Source organism: Notolepis coatsorum (genome assembly GCF_963971535.1).
Source record: "Notolepis coatsorum genome assembly, chromosome: 16".
NCBI lineage: Eukaryota > Metazoa > Chordata > Actinopteri > Aulopiformes > Paralepididae > Notolepis > Notolepis coatsorum.
Window position 1 is genome coordinate 1,594,642 of NC_140180.1, and position 17,569 is coordinate 1,612,210.

The window sequence follows — 17,569 nt, forward strand, 5'->3', positions numbered from 1 at the left end:
TAGCAGAGCTAGACTCCAGTCACGAGTCACGGTGCACATGTGCGGTGGTTTGTCCACCAAAAAAGCGCCAAAAGATAGAAAAGAAACTAGCAGAGCCAGAACTGTTCAACTCCCCTGGAGCCACAGCCAGCAGAGAAGCCGGTTTACTTTCGCTTTCAAACCAGCTGCAGCCTGAGAACTGGAGTGTGAGCGGCTGTAACACTAAAGATGGCGGCAACGACAAAGAATTGCTGCAAAATAAACATACATCTGTTAAAAAAATACAAAATAACATTTTTTCTTCTTTTTTTATATATTCGATTTTTTTTGTTATCGATTTATTTTTTAATCGATATCGTTATCGCGATATCATTTTTGGCCATATCGCCCAGCCCTAAGTCATCAACAGTCAACAAGTCAAAAGTCATCTCCCGCCTCGACTACTGCAACGCACTGCTCGCTGGCCTCCCGGCCACTGCCACCAAGCCTCTTCAGCTCATTCAGAACGCAGTGGCCGCCTGATCTCAAACCTACCGAAGTCGGCCCATGTCACCCCACTTCTTAGGGACCTGCACTGGCTCCCCATTGCTGCACGAATCCGCTTCAAGGCCCTCGACCTGGCATACCGTGCGGCAAAGGGAACCGCTCCCGCCTACCTCCGGTCAATGGTCTCTAACTACACACCCTCAAGACCCCTACGCTCTGCATCTTCTGGCCGCCTCAGACCCACTCCTATCCGAGCTCCGGGAGGGTCATCAAAGAGAACCTGCCTTCTCTAAGCCTAGTCTAACCCTAACTAACCTTACTGTCATGCACTTGTCCTAATAAACTAACCTACACTGTAGCACCCAACACTTTGATGAACATTGTTACTCAGCTGATAAGAGTTGTGCCCTTCCTGATGACTTGTCGTACAGAACTTATAAGTCGCTTTGGATAAAAGCGTCAGCTAAATGACTAAATGTAAATGTAAATGTTAAGTAACCCACCGAAGATGGATACACATGTACATAATGATGCACAGCAATATTCTCGATGCTTAACCCTTTGTCGCGTGGCAGTGAAAGGGTTAATGTGTATCGTCATGTACATGGAGCGAGACACAATAAAAAATCGGTAGCGCATGTGAGAGAATAATAATATCTCGTTATTATTGCTGCTGCCATGCGTTTTAACACTTTGGGTGCCGGAAAACGCTTAAACACGTCATTCCCGGCCATGCTCAAGTTGCCGAAGACGCTTTACAGCGTCTTTGATATCAATATTTCAAAAATCTGGGACCGGATTCATATTTCCCCTCCGCTGGCCTGAGATCCACCAGGAGGACCCACTGAGCTCTCTGGCGGTTCAGGAGCGCCATCTGGTGGCCGATCGGCGCAATCGCTTAACAGGAAGTGCCGTAGAGGTTGTGCTGGTCGGCCGTATTACTTCCGGGCACTCGCTATAGGTCCTGGGACTCGATCTCGACACACTACATAGCGATCGATTGCCAATAACTCGATAAACAACATGATTTGGACGTATATACCATTATACAAGCTGGAGATGGACCGGGTAAATCGACATCCCATAATGGTAAAATTTCTACTCTACGATGATCGCCCAACGGCGCGCGGAGACTGGGGTGAGTTTTAGCGTGTAAAATTACCGTCTTCGATACTAACTGCTATTATCAACATTTGACCCACATTAGATGATTGGTATAACGCTGCCCACAGAATTATAAACGCCCCCTAGCCCATCCGGTCAACATCAGATGACGTGTAGTAACTTCTAGAAGTACGTCTAGTTGGAATTTTTTATATCGCGCTGATTGCCATAAAACTGTATTGCATCATCAATATAATGTATTTGGGGCTATAGATCACGTTCTGGAGAAAGCTGCAGAAAGAGATGAAAACATACTTATACATTAGACCATACTTTACTATGAATATGTGAATGAAAAAGTTTAACGTTGCTACACAATGAACAATACATATAGGACTTTGAATGGGCCCTAATAATGGCAATGTAGCAATAGAATTTAAAAAGTTATAGCCCTGCAAAGAAGGGGACTTTCTCTATAGACAAATAGAGCCGGCAACCTACGTTTGATAATGAATTTAACCCATGGCAGCCAAAGTGTTAAGATGAGTTATAAAAAAAGGGATTTCCATAAATATTTGCTCAAGCATCAAGTGACTCACCTGCTGTTTCTGTCCCGCATCCATCCCTGTCTCCCGTCAGGACTCTCAGTCCTCACGCTGCCATCCACCCCTCTCTTAGGTGTGGGAGGGCACACTGGGGGAGGATGGTACTTAGGGGTGGGAGCACTGGCCTGCAGCACGTCCTGCATCTGCCTGCACTTCTGCTCATCCTCAGGGTCCCGTCCTGAACCTTCTCCCCCGGATCTCTGGCCGTCCCACCTGTTGGTCTGACTCTCCGGTTGCCAGGGCGGATCTGCGTCGTCTAGCGGAGGCTGAGAGACTATCTTGGTGAGCTGGTTGATGTCGACCCCGTTGTTGAGCAAACTGAGGAAACGCTGGAAGCCCTTGCCTGCAGAGTTCTGCTCATCGGTTCCCCAAGAGAGTCCAGCGCCTTGGTTGGCGACTTGCTGCTGAGGCTCAGGAACCTGACGGAGAAAAGACAGAAGCAAAACTAAGCAACCATACTTTGTTTTCTGAAATGGATTGTCCTGCGATATATGTTGCTGACTACTTGTACCTGTATGCTATACACATTTCTAGGGGTGTCACGATTAAAAATGTAATGAATCCATTACGATTGCTTGGAAACATTTCATTGGGGGCATTTAAAATGTTCCAAAGTGACTTGGCTGACAAATACAAGCTATATACTGTAGCACACTTAACACTTTCAGTGCCCACGACGTGATATCACGTTTTATCAGCCCAATGCCTGAATGCCCACGTTTATTAGTGTTTTATTTTTTTACTAACGATCTGAATTCATATTTCATCAACCGAGTCTCCCGTTGGTACGCAGCCCCTGTAGGAGCACAGATGTGAAAAACCCGCCCCCTATCGTCTCCCAGATGGTAATGCACCCTTTTGGAATGGACTCAATGAAAATGGATGAGAAAAGAAAAATCCGGAATCCACATTTTACTTCTCAGGCATGTAACCCGAGCCGATCGGACTCATTGTGGATCCTCAGAACAGCGTGGAATACATATGTACAGTATGTAGCGTTGGATCAATAAAAGCGATCGATATTTGGAATGGCGATCAGGAATTGGAATAATCTTTTTGGATAACATCTGATCTCAGGTAAGGAATCTATTTGACCAGTCTTAGGATAATCAGACCTGTTTTCACGGAGATATAAGCTTTTCCCCTATGTGTGATCTGGCTGTTTGGCTGTGCGAGCGATCAGGAAATAAGAGAATAGATTTTTCAGATCGCCTATATAGCGTGCATACGTACACATATACTATCGATAATCTAGCGTTTATTTGAAAACTATTAATAAATAGGCCGAAAAATGACAACGATTGTGTATTCTAGAATATTCCAGTAAAGGGCGATTATCATGGAATATTTATATTTTCCTTGAAAACGAGGGCTTTTCAAAATGCTATAAAACGAAAATGAACCGATAAAAAAACAATCCGCTTCGACAATGTTGACTGGAAAACGAGTCATTGATAAGCGACGGGCAGATTAGACACATAGCCATAATTTAAAACATAGATTAGGCGTTATTAACGCTAACATTGAAGTGGATGGTGGGCATTCAAGCACTAAATCGTGCGCCCCCTGCTGGCACTGAAAGTGTTAAGGAAAACGAAAAACCCAAAAGCATAACAGAACCCCTTTAAGAATTGGGCTATTTAGGAAAATAGCACTAATCACGTTGTATGCTCCCAATACATTTGATGCAGAGTTTTACAAAACAATCACTAAAGTAATGTTAGAACTCCATGAATACGCTTTCATAATGCGTGCTGGGACTCCACGATAGACAGATCCGGTCCCTCAGAAACACATGACCAAAAACAGTCCTAATACCCTTAGGACTTGGGCTCGTGATACTGGCCTCACTGACCTATGGCGTTTAGTCAACCCTATGTTAAAGGACTACTCTTGCCTCTCATCCAGAGACAACACTTTTTCTAGGATTGACTACTTATTCTCGTCTCCTATTTTGTTTGATTATTTCGATGTCTCGCTGGTTCCCTTAGCCCTCTCGGATCACAAAGGGATTTCTTTTACAGCATCGTTTGGCAAGCTATCCACAATTTAATTCATCCTTGTTAAAAAACAAAGACTTTTGTACAGAATTCAGAGAAATATTTACGTAATTTTTTAGGATTACCATCGGCACGGTGGAGGACCCTAGAGTCCTGTGGAATGCAGTGAAGGGCTGTATCAGAAGTCATGTCACACTTTTCACTTCCAACTTGCATAAATCTCGTTTAGAAAAACTGGAAGCACCGTGCACGGACCTATACGCTGCACTGCAGACCAACTACAATGAACAAATGAACATGATAGTTAAAAAAGAAATAAACTCCCTACTTAGACAACACTGAATTTTTAATACATAGGACGAGACAAAATTATTACTTTCATGGTTCTAGACCCAGCCATTTACTAGCAACGACAATTCGCGCAAATGATCAATTCTCGGCTGTCCCTTCAATCAGGACACAACAGGAGTAGTTACTACTAGGGATGTCCAATATTGTCGGCCGATATTGGCTTTAAAATGTGATATCGGAAATGATCGGTATCGGTTTTCAAAAAAAAGAAGAAAAAAATATATATATATATATATTTTTTTTTTTCTTTTACATTTATTTAACCTTTATTTACCCAGGCAAGCAAGTAAGAACAAATTCTGAGTATGCATAATGTTGTGTTAATTTCATGACAAGAGATATGTAATGTTAATTACCTGAAATTATTCCGTTTTTGGGGGGGGGGGAAACTCTGCATATATCGGTATCGGTTGATATCGGTATCGGAAATTAAGAGTTGGACAATATCGGTATAGGTAAAAAAGCCAATATCGAACATCCCTAGTTACTACAGACTCAAAAAAGATCAATGACACTTAGAGAATTGTATTCACAACTGTATAGCTCAGAGGTCAACTTTGATCATTCTAAATTTGAGGCATTTACTAGCAGGCGTAAAATACAAAATGTATCCAAGGAAGAGGCCGAAGAACTGGGGAGACCAATCACAATTATTTTTTTCTTTCTCCGATTTTCTGTTTTTCTCCCCGTCCAATTTAGTTGCCGTGCCAATTCCCCCCCCCCCCCCCCCCTCCCTGGCTGCTGTATGCATGTTCTCCTACGAGTCGGTACAAGGGCGTCCCGAAGCCGACCGCACGCTTCCTCCGATGCGTGTGGCGACTGCCAGTGACATCTTTTCACTTGGCAGTGAGGACTCTCATTGGTGAAGTGTAACGCGTGGGAGGGCACGCTATCTCCACCAAGTCCTGCCCCCGCTGAGCAAGCGCCGAGACCTGACCTGTAGGCGTCGCTGTCCACAACGCCAGATTCCCACCCACCAGCTTCCCACCCCCTAATACTGCCAATTGTATTAGTATGAACGACCAGCCAAGCTGGTAGCAACGCAGAGAGCTGGGCTCGAACCGAGACCAATCACTCTTACAGAACTCGGAGAGACAATTGCTGAAATGCAGAGGGGTAAGGCACACGACTGGGATAGAATTCCACCTGAATTATACTTCACATTCTGGGAGCAGCTGGGCCCATTGTTGCTAGAGATGATTGAATACACCATTGAAGAGGGGGGATTCTCGAGAGATGTGAATATGGCTTTAATTTCTTTACTACTCAAAAAGGACAAGGACCCCAATGACTGTGGCAGCTATAGGCCCCTGAGTCTTCTCGGGCCGACCTTAAAATATTTGTCAAAGTATTATCCCGCCTTCTCCAGAAGTATATGGCGGTGCTGGTACACCGTTATCAAACCGGATTTATTCGGGGGCGCTTAGCTGCAGATAATCTCAGGAGATTATTACATGTAATTGAGACACCAGCTTGTTGATGTCGACCCCATTGTTGAGCAAACTGAGGAAACGCTGCAAGCCCTTGTCTGCAGAGTTCTGCTCATCGGTTTCCCAAGAGAGTCCAGCGCCTTGGTTGGCGACTTGCTGCTGAGGCTCAGGAACCTGACGGAGAAAAGACAGAAGCAAAACTAAGCAACCATACTTTGTTTTCTGAAATGGATTGTCCTGCGGTATATGTTGCTGACTACTTGTACCTGTATGCTATACACATTTCTAGGGGTGTCACGATTAAAAATTGAATGAACTCGATTACGATAGCTTGGAAACATTTCATATGGGGCATTTAAAATTTTCCAAGGTGACTTGGCTGACAAATACAAGAAATATAGGCCATATATAATATAATATAATATAATATAATATAATATAATATAATATAATATAATATAATATAATATAATATAATATAACCCATAGGCCACAGAGTCTTCTCGGGCCGACCTTAAAATATTTGCCAAAATATTAGCCCGCCGTCTACAGAAGTATATGCCGTGCTGGTACACTGATCAAACCGGATTTATTCGGGGGCGCTTAGCTGCAGATAATCTCAGGAGATTATTACATGTAATTGACAACAGTAAGGACAATATTACTCCGGCCACAGTTCTGTCTTTAGATGCCATGAAGGCATTCGATAGACTAGAATGGTCATATCTTTGGACGGTAGTAGAGGCTATGGGACTTGTAAAAGAATTTATACACATGATCAAATTGCTTTATGCCTCACCATCAGTAATGATATTGTAAAATATGTTCTTCCCGGTCTCTAGGTCTTCTAGGCAGGATTGTTCTCTGAGCCCTGGGCCCTCATTTATCAACAATTCTTAGAAAGTGTTCCATCTTTGTTCTTAAGCACATAATTTAGAATAGGGATGCACCGAAAATGCAGCCACTGAAAGTTTTCGGCCGAAAATGGCCAAAAATGGCCTTTCGGCTTTCTGCCGAAAGAGTATTTTCACCGAAAATATATCACCGAAATAGAAGCAACCTAACGCGTTTTGTTGTGATGATGTCATCAAAACGCGGATTCATTACATGCGCGCTGTGAGCTCTTCAGTCCTGCGTGATACTCCTCTTGGGACTCGGGAGCAATGCATCTCCTCGGGAGTCGCGCTGTTTCTACAGTATGTAAACTCCGCGCGCAACAAGTCCAATAAATGCGTCTTTAACATACTTTATCCTTATTTACTATATATATCACTGAGTGATCTAATATGCATATTATTCAGAGCGAGAGGGGGAGGGGTTGTTTCTCTCACATTGACGCTGTCTGTCCTGCGTGATACTCCTCGTCCGTACTAATACACATTGGCCGTATTAGGGGGTGGGAAACTGATGGGTGGGGATCGGGCGTTGTGGACAGCGACTCCTACAGGTCGGTTGGTGCGCCTGCGCAGTAGAATCAGGAAGTGTCGGGGGCAGCGTGAGCCTCCCACGCGTTACTCCTCGCCACTGAGAGATCGAGCTGCGCAGGTGAAAAGATGCGACTGCTGTTACCTCAAGTACCGGAGGGGACTCGTGCTATGTATGACTTAGTCCACATTGCAGCCGGCTTGTGGGAGGCAAGAAACAGTGTTCGTGACAGGGGAGGGTTGAATTGGATGATACGAAATTGGGATGGGAGAAAAAATAGAAAAATGGGAGAAAAAGTGGATAAAAAAGAAAGAAAACGCAAACTTGAATCCCATCATCATATTCATATGTTGTGTCTGTCCACTATGTTTATTACTTTGTTATTTCCCCCCCCCCTATCTATGTAAAGCGACCTTGGGTCTCTTGAAAGGCGCTATATAAAATGAAGCTATTATTATTATTGTTATTATTATTATTATTATCACGTCTGTGCGCGGAGCTCAAAAAAGAAAAAGAAAAAAAATAAATGTCTTTTACTTTTAGTCTCAGTGAAGTTTCAACGGAGGTGTCTATTCTAACCAACACATTGAAGTAGAAAGCATTTCGTTGTGGCCAATCCTATTTGGAAACATGACACAAAATAATAGTATGTCGCTTTTTATTTGAAACAATATTTAATCGCGTTTGGAGGTGGGTGTTCTGCGTCTGCCCCCCCGTGCCAAACAAGCAGGCCAACCTCTTGTTTGCGCGTGAGCCCGTTATAATTACACTACTGTCGCTATTTTACAATGAACTATAATGAATTACGGGTCATATGTTGAACACGCCAGTGTTGGAAGTAATGCACGGAAGCTTATTTCCGCGTTGCAGACATGCAGGCTTCATATTCTACCACCGTGCGTCAGCTACGCATGCTCCGAGCTGTGCGTAGATATACGCACAAAGTCAAGCACAAGTTCAATTTGATAAGTCCCACACTTTGCTTAGAAATGATCGTACGCAGGGGTTGCGCAAATATCTGTGCGTATGCAACGTTGATAAATGAGGGCCCTGGACTATTCGTGCTTTCCCTCGAACCATTAGCCCAATTTATTAGGCAAACAGAAGAAATAGCTCCTATAATAATCAATGATACACAACACAAAATTGCTCTTTATGCGGATGACTTACTAATTTTCATGGAAGACCCCTCCCAATCAGCCACAAAGTTACTTAATATAATTGATGACTTCGGTAAATTACCAGGCTTCAAAATTAACTGGCCCAAATCAGCTCGTCTACCTCTTAATGAGTCGGCCAAAGCGGTGCAACTACCGGCTGACATCCCCATAGTTGAACATTTTAAGTACTTGGGCAGAGATCTTTCCCACACTGAATCAGACAACTAAATATAACTTCACAGGCACATAATAATAAAATACACCAAGATCTAAACAGATGGTCGAGCTTTCCTAATCAAAATTAACATACTACCAGTACCTAGGATAAATTTTGTTAGCCCCATGCTCCCCCCTGCCTCCTCCAATAGACCACTGGCGCAAGACACAAACTATGATATCTACATTTATTTGGAATAACAAATGCCCAAGAGTCTAAATAACTACCACTCAGTCTCAACGTAGGGAACAGGATGGGGGCTTGGCAATCCCTGATTTTAAGTTGTACTTCTGGTCCTTCTCGCTGAGTCCCCTGATGAGCTGGTTTGACCCTGAAATTGCAGCATCTCTGCATTCCTTAGAAGCAGCAGCGGTCTCACCACAAAGACTACAGGATGTAGTATACTCCAATATCCCTATATCAAAATTACGATACAGACCGATCATTTCCTGCGTAATTCAAACATGGCGTAACGTTCAGAGGTCTTGTGCTGTCAAATGCCCATGGCACCTCGACTCTCCAATTTTTCATAACCAGCAACTACTTGTTGGGCACAAACCTGTTAATATTCCTCAATGGGAGAGGAGGGGAGTTCATACTCTGGAGGATATATTTGATAAATGGCCTTAGAGCGTTTCAGGACCTAAACGTTTTATGACCTACCGCGAATCATTCTTCCTCTACTTGCAACTAAGGTCGGCGCTTAAGGCTCATGGCGTGCCGTGGGCTCAAGCGTTGCACCCACACCCTTTTATCGGGCTTAACACTTAACATTAGATACAATTTGGCGAGGGGACATCCCAGAATTGGGATGATGTTTGGACAAATGTTACATTCAACATGGTGCCTAATCACCAGCAAATATATTTTAATTATATTCATAGGACGTATCTCACACCTAGGAAGCGGTTTGCTATGGGACTGGTGACCGACTCTCGGTGCACTTTGTGCTCGCTGAGGGCCACTGGCACTTATATGCACATGTTTTGGGATTGCCCACCAGTAGCTAGTTTTTGGAAATCCATAACGACTAAACTTTCAAACATATGTAACCTAACAATCCAACTTACGGCAGCAACACTACTTTTTTTTTTTTTTTTTTTTTTTTTTGGATCTTTTTCCCCCTCCATTTTTCCTCCGATTTTCTCCCATCCCAATGTTAGTCGTATGCCAATTCCCAGTCCCTTCCTGGTCGCTGCGCACTTACCCCCCACAGTCAGATCATCTGGGAGAGTGGAGGCTACCACGTGCTTCCTCCGACACACGTCCAGCCAATCACCGCTTCTTTTCACCTGGCAGCGCGGATTCTCATCGAGAGGGCGTAGCGTGTGGGAGGATCACACTATCCCCCTCAAGTCCTATCCGCGCTTAGCAGGCGCCCCGACCGAACTGTAGGAGTCGCTGTTTACAACGACCCGGACCCACCCCGCCAGCTTCTCCCACCCTCTAATACAGCCAATAGTATTAGTGCAGACGGCCAGCCAAGCTGGTGACAACCCCGGAGCTGTGAGCTGGATTCGAACAGGCGAATCCAGCTCACAGCTCCGGGGTTGGTGACGAACGCAATCTCCGCTCTGCCACCTAACCGCCCCAGCAACACTACTTCTAAATGATATATCATTACTACCAGCATCCATACAACAAAAAAGAATCATTCTGGCGGGCGTTACTGCAGCCAAGAAGCTGATAGCTATGAAGTGGAAGGAACCTGAGAACTCACACTGATTAATTGGTCTCTGACACCACTGGATGTCTTCTATATGGAAATCTCTACTGCACAGGTAACTGGGGTGGGACAGGCCAGCATTGAGCTGTGGGTCGCAGCGGCCGATAAGGTGGAGGCCACTATCTAGCAGCGGAGCGGGGTTGGGGTGTTGGTCCTGGGATGGGAGTGGGGGAGGAAATGTCTTTTGTGGTGTCTGTAATAGTACAAGTTGTTTTTTATGTTCTGTATTTATTATTGCTAATGTCGTTATTGTTGCTATTATTGTTGTGGTACTGTGCGGTCTTGTTATTATTACTGTATTGTGTTGCCTTGTTTTATGTTTAAAATGGAAAAATAAAAACTTTTGATAATGAAATAATTGGGCTATTTGATCTTGATACTGAACATCTGCAGGTTTCAACAAGTACAATTTAAGACATTTTTAATACCATTTAGAGCCAAATTGAATACCAATTTCATGACCATACTAGCAAAAAAACATAGCAACACGGAATTGGCGGCTGCACCAATTTAAATGATCTTGTGTTCCATACAAGCTCTCGCCAGATGCACCAAGCGGTAGCCCCACAAAAAACAGTTTAATGCATTTTAAGGCCTTAAATTGAGAATTAAGAATTTAAGACTTATTAGGGGTGGGAATCACCAGTTTCATCACAATATGACATCTGCCACGATACGATACGATTCGATTCAGGTGCCTGCGATCGATATGAGACGATATTATATGCCCATTTAACACAATCAGTAACATTTAAATCAACAAAAAAAAAGGCAATGAAAATATCATTTGACATTTTTATTTTTGAGCTCTTCCAGACATTTAAATGAAAAACAATCTATTGTTTTGAATACAAATAGACCTCCTGTTCACTGTTTTTGGTTCGTTTTTCTTTTTTCTTCTTCTCTATATTAATATCCTATTCACTGTCAGAGCTGTATTTTGGTTGGAAAAGACATATTGGGAGTCCGAAGGTGCAGTACCGGCCAGATCCTGGTAGTGGGGCTATCTCGAGAATGCAGTAACCCCCCTCCTTCCCAGTCCCTAGTGGACCTCTGCTGTTCTCTCTATATGGCTCTGATCAGCTTAGCTTAGTTAGCTTACGCTAACGCAACGTTAATTTCGGTATTTAACGCGACGTGGGCATAAAGGAATGGCGAGGATGCAAAGCATGTTAGATGCATTTGACCCGTTGTGGGGAAAAAAACAGGCACTTATTTCGGGTCGCAAAATAGGCGGACTCTGAAGCAATGCTGTCTAACGTTAACACACGCTGAGCTGCGCTGAGCTACTGTTGTGGCGGCCGGCGGATATGCATTGCTCACATGGGGATTTTCAAAATACGAGTATCGCAATATGAATCAATCTTTTTACATTGCATCGATCCTATTTGATAATTGATAAGATCGATATATCGATCTGGATCGATGTATCGTCCCACCCCTACTTTTTATTACCCCACAGATACCCTGAAAAATACAAGTGAATGGAGTGATAAACTAACCTTTGGAGGAAATCCTTCACCTCTAGTCCTTTCCCACAAATCATCATGGTTCCTGCCTTTAGATGCTCCGTCCTGGCGATATTCAGGTGGTGGTTTATGTGTGAACTCCTCCGGTCGCTGCCTGTAGGAATCACTAGGAGGTGGTTGATGTGGGAACTCCTCTGGTCGCTGCCTGTAGGAATCACTAGGTGGTGGTTTATGTGGGAACTCCTCTGGTCGCTGCCTGTAGGAATCACTAGGAGGTGGTTGATGTGGGAACTCCTCTGGTCGCTGCCTGTAGGAATCACTAGGAGGTGGTTGATGTGTGAACTCCTCTGGTCGCTGCCTGTAGGAATCACTAGGAGGTGGTTTATGTGTGAACTCCTCTGGTCGCTGCCTGTAGGAATCACTAGGAGGTGGTTGATGTGGGAACTCCTCTGGTCGCTGCCTGTAGGAATCACTAGGAGGTGGTTGATGTGTGAACTCCTCTGGTCGCTGCCTGTAGGAATCACTAGGAGGTGGTTTATATGTGAACTCCTCTGGTCGCTGCCTGTAGGAATCACTAGGAGGTGGTTTATATGTGAACTCCTCTGGTCGCTGCCTGTAGGAATCACTAGGAGGTGGTTTATGTGGGAACTCCCAGTCTCTGTAGCGGTCGACCTCGTCTGCAGCGCTTCCGGGATGACTGCCTCTCCAGTCTAGCGGCTCTTTGCTGTAGCCCCTCTCGGTCGAGTCGTCAAGCTCCCAGTCTCCCCTGGCCTTCTTCGAGTCGTTACGCTCCCAGTCTCCCCTGGCCTTCTTCACGCTCGCTGCCTCTCCTCCAGACCCGTGGTAGGGATCCCTGGAGACGCCGCCGGCGTGAATCTGTTTGTCTTTCCACTGGTCATGGTGGTCGTCCCATTGTGCCGTGCCTCTGTCTCCATACAGCACCCAGTTGTCAGATCCCCTCGAGTTCATTCTCCCGAGATGATGTTGGTGAATGGGTGGGTTTTCAATGCTTTACTGCAACATAAAAAAAAAATTATTGTACATGAATTGTTTTAATGGTTGAGTGATGTGCCACACTTCACTGGGAAGCTGCACATTTCCTCAGATCTATGCTCAACATGCTGTGTGCATTTGAGAACTTGCAGCTTGTTGTTATAGAATAGAATAGAAATACTTTTAATCACCCTGAGGGAAATTTGGCACTACAAATCGCTCACAGTAAACATCTAGGTTACAAAACTATTTGTCACGAATAAGAATAAAAAATACGCCTAAGAATAAAGAATAAAATAAGCCTAAGAATAAAATAAATAATAAAATACGGTCTATGATTTACATTTCCTATGTTATGTATATACATTTTTTTTTTTTTTTTTATTGGTCTTTTTCCCCCTCCATTTTCCTCCGATTTTCTCCCATCCCAATGTTAGTCGTATGCCAATTCCCAGTCCCTTCCTGGTCGCTGCGCTTTACCCCCCACAGTCAGATCATTTTGGGAGAGTGGAGGCTACCACGTGCTTCCTCCGACACACGTCCAGCCAATCACCGCTTCTTTTCACCTGGCAGCGCGGATTCTCACTGAGAGGGCGTAGCGTGTGGGAGGATCACACTATCCCCCTCACGTCCAATCCGCGCTTAGCAGGCGCCCCGACCGAACTGTAGGAGTCGCTGTTTACAACGACCCGGACCCACCCCGCCAGCTTCTCCCACCCTCTGATACAGCCAATTGTATCAGTGCAGACGGCCAGCCAAGCTGGTGACAACCCCGGAGCTGTGAGCTGGATTCGAACAGGCGAACCAAGCTCACAGCTCCGGGGCTGGTGACGAACGCAATCTCCGCTCGACCACCTAACCGCCTATGTATATACATTCTAATATAAAATATACAGTAAAAATATACAGCAATCTACAGTAGAGAGAGAGAGTCAGAGATTGTATTTGCCATGTATGGACGAATCCACATTGGAATATACAGGTACAGAGCAAACACTGTGTGTCTACAACTAATCCAATACAGGAGCAGAGTAGAAACAGTACAGAAAAAAATATGTAAACACAGACAGTATAAAAGGACAAATGCTAAAGTTGATATCAACATCCCCTAAAGTGCATATCATAGTAGATAATGCATAGAGGCACAATTTACAGTAAAAGTGCATAATTATAATCAAAGGTGGGTAGGAGGGGGGGTGGGTGGGGGACACTGTACAACTGTACAAGCAAAACTGTACATTGGAATATTGACAACCATACTTGGCCATTTACTGTACACTAAACTAAAACGTTGATTGATTGATTGAACATGTTATTAACAGATTGCAGAATGGGTACAATACAGTACGGCTCAATACACACAATTGTTAAGGGGGTGGGGACCAGAGAAAGACTTTCGTCTTGTTTACATCAGGGTCCCCCATTTTCAATTCATAGTGAGTTTCCTGTTTTATCCTCCTGTCTGTTGACGTGACATCAACTCACCTGGTGTTAAGGACGACGAGAGGACGAGGTCCCTCCACAGCTGCTGGTTTGCAGAAACATGGATCTGGAAACATCCACTTGATCAATGAACCGAGTAACGACACCGAGCACGCGGGCTGTAAAGAATGGAGTTAGGTCCAAACTGAAATGCACACTGACTGGACTTCCGCCGGAGACAGCAAGCGACAACAAATCTTCCGGTCGGGCTTTCTTACAAAATAAAGGCACGGTTTTGTGCAAGTGTGCAGTAGTCAAATGTTGTTGATTTATTTTGCACATTAAAACAACAAGCAATAACGCATTTTAACGAACATATAACTACAACACAAATTATGTTTGCAAGAGTATCCTGTGTGCCGTGTTGGTCAGGACTCCCTGGTAGAAGAGATCTTGTATCTCAATGGGACATTCCTGGATAAATAAAGGATAAATAAATAAATAAATAAATAAATAAATAAATAAATAAATAAATAAATAAATAAATAAATAAATAAATACATACATACATACATACATACATACATACATACATACATACATACATACATACATACATACATACATACATACATACATACATACAAGGAATATCTTATCTTATACATACATACATAAATAAATAAATAAATAAATAAATAAATAAATAAATAAATAAATAAATAAATAAATAAATAAATAAATAAATAAATAAATAAATAAATAAATAAATAAATAAATAAATAAATAAATATCCTCTATGTGGCACCACAAACAAAATCCCCAATAAACCCCAGTACATACAGAAGGCACCTTTACATGCTATCACATACAGAGTTATATGGGTTATATGCAGGTGTATAAGTAGGTATATATGTAACGGTTGTGACAACGTCACCTCAAACTTCGATGCCCCGAGTGGGAGTCGAACCCCGGTCTCCCACACCGCAGGCAGCAACACAGACCGCTATACCAAGAGGTGAATCCACTACTTTGCAACGTGTCTATCTGTCTTTGAGGATGTGAGAGTGAGTTTAACCCACAGCACCGCTACTCACCCCAGCCCTTATTTTTTTTTTTAAACTTTGACCAGTCAGCTGGTTCTTTTAGCGTTTATCGCTTTTTTCCTGGTCAAGCATGACCGACAGAAACAGGTTGAATGAATGAAATGAATGAATGAAAACTTTATTTAACAGATTGCAGAATGGGTACAATACAGTACGGCTCAATACATACAATTGTTAAGGGGATGCAGACCTGAGAAAGACGTTTGTCTTGTTTCCATCAGGGTCCCCCATTTTCAATTCATATAGACATATATGACATACATGACATACAGATAGTCAGTACTGCTACATCTATACATTTATGACGTACCAGATTTGCAAATACAGTACTTTTTGTGATACAGAAGGAGTCAAGAAAAGGGAGTATATACATTTGACGTAGAAACTGTACATTGGAGGAGGTTGGGTGGGGGGGGTTGGGTACATTGGGATATTGACAACCATACTGGGTAATTTACATTGGAGGTGGTTGGGGGGGGGCGGGGGGCACACTGTATAAACAAGTAACACTGTACATTGAGGGGGGGGGAGGAGACACTGTACAAACAAACACAATTGTACATTGAACTATTGACAAAACCATACTAGGTAAATGACTGTACATTGGAGGGGGTTGGGTTAGGATATTTACAGGGGCCAGTGTTGAATTGCAGTCTCCCGTAGGTGTCCCTTGAGAGAGGTTTTGAAAGTGGGTAGTGATCCACATTCCTTTACAGCTTTGGGTAGGGCGTTCCACATTGATGTGGCATAATTGCGAAACGTGTTTAGTCCCTTATTTGAGCCGAATCTGGGTTTAACATGATTTGTGGAGCTCCCTCTGGTGTTGTGATCGTGGTATTCACTGACCTTTGGGAAGTATTTTGACATGTACATGGGTACCTTGGTCGTGTAGTGTATCTTGTAGACCAGGCCCATTGCAAGTTGTTGTACTCTGTCGTCTACTCTAAGCCATCCTAGGTTGTCAAAGTGGGCAGGGGTGAGGTGGGTTCTAGGAGTAAGGTCAAGCAGTAGTCTGACCAGTTTGTTTTGAGATGTTTGTAATTTTGTTTTTAGCGCCTTTGAGGTGCTTTGGTACCATGAGGTGCAAGCATAGTCGTAGTACCCCTGAATGAGTGCTCCTGCCAGAGTCTTCAGGGTGTTCTTGTTTACCAGAGAGGAGATCCGGTACAAGAATCGAGTTCGTTGGTTGACTTTTTTTATTACATTGGATGCCATTTTGTCACAGGAGAGATTAGCCTCTAGGATGGAACCCAGGTAGGTAATTTCATCTTTCCTTGTGACAATATTGTCACCCACTGTAACTGAGAAGCCGTCGGTCTTGCTGAGTTTGTTATTTGAACCGAAGAGAATGGACTCTGTTTTGCCCATGTGTAATGATAGTTTGTTATCAGCGAGCCATATGCAGATTCTGCCTAGTTCCGAGCTGAGGGTTTTTTCAACCTGTAACTTGTTCTTGTCAGAGACCAGCAGGGCTGAGTCGTCCGCAAACAGGAACAAGTTGCAGTCACAAGCTGACGACATGTCATTTGCATAAATTAGGAACAGTAGCGGTCCTAGTATGCTTCCTTGTGGAACACCACAGCTCACTGTGAGGGGGGGGGATAGAGTACCGTTTACCTCCACCATCTGTTCCCTCCCCTCAAGGTAGGATTGCATCCAGCTCACTGATAGACTATCAAAACCAATTGCTTTTAGCTTGTCAATCAGAATGGAGTGATTGACCGTGTCAAAGGCCTTTTGTAGGTCCAGCATGACCATGCCGCAGTATTTGCCTGCGTCCACCTCTTGTTTGATGTGGTCATTCAAATAGAGAAGGCATGTGTCAGTGGAGTGGGATGTTCTGAAGCCAGATTGGAATTCGTAGATTAGATTTTTTTCCGCTAGGTACTTTTCGACCTGTTCGTAGACTATTTTTTCCATGACTTTCGAGATGGAGGTGAGAATAGAAACAGGGCGGTAGTTGCCTGGGTCTAATTTGCTGCCCTTTTTGTGCAGAGGGGTCACCCTCGCAATTTTGAAGTCCTTGGGGACGTGTCCCTGTTTTATGGAGAGGTTTATTATGTGTGTGATGATTGGTGTGATGGCGGCTGCTGAGT

The 17,569-nt window shown here is 43.7% G+C and overlaps 1 protein-coding gene across 1 annotated transcript in view; it reads right to left on the reverse strand.

Annotated features, from left to right (window-relative positions):
• The window catches only part of LOC311242598 (uncharacterized protein), a 50,297-nt gene extending 35,731 nt beyond the window's left edge, over positions 1 to 14,566 (reverse strand). The window contains exons 1-4 of the mRNA XM_084331581.1: positions 14,431 to 14,566; positions 11,986 to 12,966; positions 5,980 to 6,129; positions 2,169 to 2,593 (exon numbers count right to left, since the gene is read on the reverse strand). Coding sequence (XP_084187707.1) covers positions 2,169 to 2,593; positions 5,980 to 6,129; positions 11,986 to 12,921 — 1,511 coding nt within the window. The 5' untranslated portion in view covers positions 12,922 to 12,966; positions 14,431 to 14,566. The remainder of the gene's footprint in view (positions 1 to 2,168; positions 2,594 to 5,979; positions 6,130 to 11,985; positions 12,967 to 14,430) is intronic.
• Positions 14,567 to 17,569: the final 3,003 nt, after the last annotated feature.